This window comes from Neophocaena asiaeorientalis, unplaced genomic scaffold (genome assembly GCF_003031525.2).
Source record: "Neophocaena asiaeorientalis asiaeorientalis breed wild unplaced genomic scaffold, Neophocaena_asiaeorientalis_V1.1 scaffold4, whole genome shotgun sequence".
NCBI classification, from domain to species: Eukaryota; Metazoa; Chordata; class Mammalia; order Artiodactyla; family Phocoenidae; genus Neophocaena; species Neophocaena asiaeorientalis.
In genome coordinates, this window is record NW_020173682.1 from 5,169,946 (window position 1) to 5,174,287 (window position 4,342).

The following is a 4,342-nucleotide window of genomic DNA, read 5'->3' on the forward strand; positions in this document are numbered from 1 at the left end:
TTTTTTAAAAAGTACCAAAACAAAAAAAAAAAAAAAAAAAAAAAAAAAAAAAAAAAAAAAAAAAAAAAAGGTCACAAAACTGACGGATACAGGAAATACTGCACACACACTGAAGCTTCATTTCAGCAAACCCCAAGACATCCTCACGGACAAGACAGAGGAAGGCAGGCAGTAAGCGCCGGTGGGACCCTCCAGCCTGCTGGGCAGCATCCACCTAGAGGCAGGTCTCCGCAGAGCACTCTTGGCCCTGCCCTACTCCACATTTCTAACAACTGATCAAACATACTGTGCGTCTTCCCTACACTCACTGTAGAGATGCTAACATGCATCTCTTAAATACGCGTCCTCTTCTCCACTCCGGATGCCAATTCTTCAACATCAATCTCTCATTTCAGGCCTGGAACACAGCAGCCGATTGCTAAACTGGTCTCATTCGCTCCAGTCTTGTCCTTCTCAAGCCACTCTCCACACTGCTGCCAAAGTCAGCTTTCTAAGGCAATCGTTTTTAGAGAGTCTTCTTCTCTGACTTCCCTGCCGCGTTCGTGATGAGGTCTGAGCCCCACAGCCCGGCTATGAAGCTGCCGGCATCTCGGCCCCCTCCTCAGCCACATCAACCTCAGCCCCACCTCCTCCACGATGCTCACGTACGCTGCTCTTCACTCGGCACCGCCACACACACTCTGAACTCTCCACGTCTTCTCCTCTCTGGCTGGAACGCCCACCTTCTCATTTTCTGCCCTGCAAACTCCCATTCATCCTCCAAACGGTGCTCAGCTCTGTGAAGAGCTGACCCTCCAAGGCAGAATTGCTTCCACCTCTGCACTACCTCACTTCAACATCTATGGAAGATGGTAAGTCACGGTGCTGTGTTTACGTAACAGCGCGGAAGAATGTCTGTCTTCCACGCTGAGGGCAGGGACTACTCTCACTCACTTGGACCTCAGTCTACTGACAGCCCTTCCAAATGGTCCTTCTTTTTCTTATGGTCCAGGCTTTCCTCACCCGCTTTTCCAGCTGGAATTACCACCTCTATCTTCTTGTCTCTGATATCTACTGAGTCTACACTGATGTCCAACTGCTTACTGTAAAAGTCAAGTCAAGCTGTAAACTTTCAGAGAGTAAAAGTATAATCCTCCCCTTGTTCTCTCCAATACCCACTTATTAGGTGTGATATAAACATATACATTTGTATCTCTCCGGAGATAAACATTTTTCACACAATTACTGAAAATGTACTATACATTCTCTTCTGTAACATGCTTTTAAATATTTAATACATTGTTGATATCTTTTTGTGTCAGTAGATATATATTTACCTCATTTATAAAATAACTGCATAAACATTCTTAGGTGTTTATGGTAATTTAATCCATCTTCTGATAAACAGGGAGATGGTTTACCTTTTTCACTATCACAAACAATACTGCAATATCACTGGTATACAGTGTTTTGCACTATTATGCAGGTATCCCTGCAGCTGGATTACTGGGGAAGAGCAGGACTGCATGCGACAGGGAGACAGAGAAGTCTGATGACAGATGGGGCGACAGGCTTGAACAGGACTGATGGCTCTAACCTTGAACAGCAGTAGGCACGACGGAGTAGACGGGACAAAGTCATGAAGGGGACAAAAAGTTCAGGTAGCGTAAGTACCTTGCGAAAGGCTTGTCAAATCTACAAACAACACAAAGTTGGGAGGAAAAACTAATAAGTGTTAGTATTTTAAGACAGACTCAAATTTGCAACGGTCTTGATAACAGAATCTGAAAAGCATAAGCACAGAACACACTGTCCTGCGTTTAGAATTAAAAACAACATAAAGATACAAGCACATAATGGGGGGGGAGGGGATTCAGCCAGCAGTAGATGGACAGAAGAAGACCAAGTTTGATATGATGAAGGCTCAAAATGAGCCGAGGGAATGTCTTAGCTTCCGGGGTGAGGAAAGGGAGAAGACAGACATAGATATCAAATCCAAACCCAAGGGGGTAAGAGCACTTCCTTCCTATTTACTAGTCAGGCCAAACTTTTGGCAATGAGTTCTCACACTGAGTGAAAAACTGAACTGGAGATTTCTCAATTTCCTTCTAATTATAAAAGTATACGCTTCTAAGTGAGTTATATAATCACCTTCTTCTCTTTAAAAATGGAAGAGAAATTCAAATGAGGATTTTGTTACTTGTTATGCCTCACAAGAGTCCCTGGATAGTTAGCCAGTCATATTATCCTAATGATACAAAATGAAACACATTTCCTGAGAAAAACAACAAAGCTCTACTAAGTGAAGCCTTGGAATCAGAAGGGTTTATTCTCACCTTTGCTACTGAATAGCTAAGCATGATCCACTTACCAGCCACCTGTACCAGCCTGTTTCCACAGCTATAAAATGGAGTCATAATAATTCCTTCCAAACCTAGTTCACAGTTTTATATCTCAAAGAGCATATGAAAATACTCTAAAATTTAAACCACTATACACATGTTAAATCACAATAGCTCCTTTGGCAAAAGCCTTACTCACATTTTCAGTCACTTAAGCGTTTTTAACAGAAACAGCTTCTACTAAATACAGTCCAATCAGCATTTCAATGAACTGTGATGGTAAGTGATATTTCCAACGCTCGCTCTGTCAATATGAGTCTCTCATACAGTCTGATGAAGACAGCAACCCTATCATTTACTTTAGAGGAAAATGCCGTACTTGTTTAGCCTTCTTTAGAACTGTTTCCACAAGTAATCTCATACCTTAAAACTACAGCTCCAAGAAATGGTAGAAATCAACACCTTTTATTTAACAGCGGGGCTCGAGGTCTAAATTAACTCAGCGGCAAGTCCCTTGGCTCTCTGCGCCTCTGTCTCCATCTCCAAAATGGAGACCGTGATACAATCCTGCCAGACTGTTTTAAGAATAGTAAATAACATAAACGCAGCTCTTGGATCACAGGAAGGGGGACTGGGCTTCTCAACACACCAGCCTATAAACTTAGAACGCCTGCCTGTTCCAGCCCAAGCAAATCTGTTACCAAGCTGACTCTTGGTAGAATCAGAAGAACAAAGCAAACGTCAGTAAATGCAGAGGCACAGCCTCCACCGGAGGGCCAGAGGTCCTGGTTATTCATCAGGGCTTCACTCCGCTCGGCCTCCATCGGCAACTCGCGAGCATCAACCTCAGTTACATCCGCGAACGAAGAAGCGACTGGCTCAACTGTGGCATCACTACCGTAACTGGCAACAGCGTTTCGCCCAACTGTCAGACACTAGCAAACTCTGCTCCTGGCCTGCACTGCGGAGCTCTGAACGACTTCATCACTGGGCACGCAGTCCCCGAAAGAAGGAACGTCCCACACCGCGCCGCCGCCACGCCGCCGGAACCACGGCGGCAGCCCTAGGTTTCCCGAGCGAGGCCGGGACACCGCCGTGCGGTCCCCCCGCCGCTTCCACCGGCCCTGCGCCCGCCCGCGACCCCAGCCCCGGCGCCATACCTGTCTCCGCGCTCCCCGAGGACTGCTCTTCCCTCCCGAGGGCTGCGGCCACCGTTCCTGGGCAACTGAGAAGCCTGCAGAGAGGACGCTGGACTTGACTTCTCCGAGCACGGAGGGGCAAACTGGTCAACAGCCCCAAACCACGAGCCGCCATGGTCAGAGGTGCAAGAGCGCGGACGAAAGGGCGCTGGGCTTCCGCGCATGCGCGCGGAGGAGGTGGGAAAGGATGGGAAGCGATGGGAAGCCTAGAGGGTCAAACTAGGCGAAGGACGCTCGCTTATACAAGAAAGCGAGTTGCGGCTTGAATGAGGCTTTCGCACGTGTCTGATTTCCCCTCTCCCACGGTTCTCTAAAAGAAGGCTCCCAGGAGAACGAGCAGGCCACCTACTTTTTCAAACTGAGTCATGAAAATAGAACCAGAGGGCAAGGGCGTGAGGAAGGAGCACTGACTTGCAAATCTATACTTGGAAGATGATAAACGACACTTTTTCTTTACCAAACACTGTTCTAAGTGCTCTACGTGGGTTGACTTTTTTAACCCTTACAACAAACCTGTGACGTAGGAACTCTTATCTCCATTTATTTATGGGGAGGTTAAGGCATAGAGACGTTGAGTAACGTTCCTAAAGTTCTACAGCCAGGCAGGGGCAGAAATGGAAGTTAAACCTAGGTTTCCTTATACAGGGTTTTTTTTCTTTCCCTCCTTTCCTCCCCTTCCTTCCTTCCTCCCTCTCCCCCTCGCTCCCTCTTTCACACTTTCTGTAAGAGTTTGACTGAGATTTAAGTCATATACTACACAATTCACCCTTTAGGTGTACCATTCAATGGTTTTTAGTATATTCATAGAGATGGGCAATAATC

The 4,342-nt window shown here is 46.4% G+C and overlaps 1 protein-coding gene across 1 annotated transcript in view; it reads right to left on the reverse strand.

Annotated features, from left to right (window-relative positions):
- MTPAP (mitochondrial poly(A) polymerase) overlaps positions 1 to 3,689 on the reverse strand; it is a 28,751-nt gene extending 25,062 nt beyond the window's left edge. The window contains exon 1 of the mRNA XM_024750142.1: positions 3,482 to 3,689. Within this exon, the coding sequence (XP_024605910.1) occupies positions 3,482 to 3,635 (154 nt within the window). The 5' untranslated portion in view covers positions 3,636 to 3,689. The remainder of the gene's footprint in view (positions 1 to 3,481) is intronic.
- Between the last annotated feature and the right edge of the window lie 653 nt (positions 3,690 to 4,342).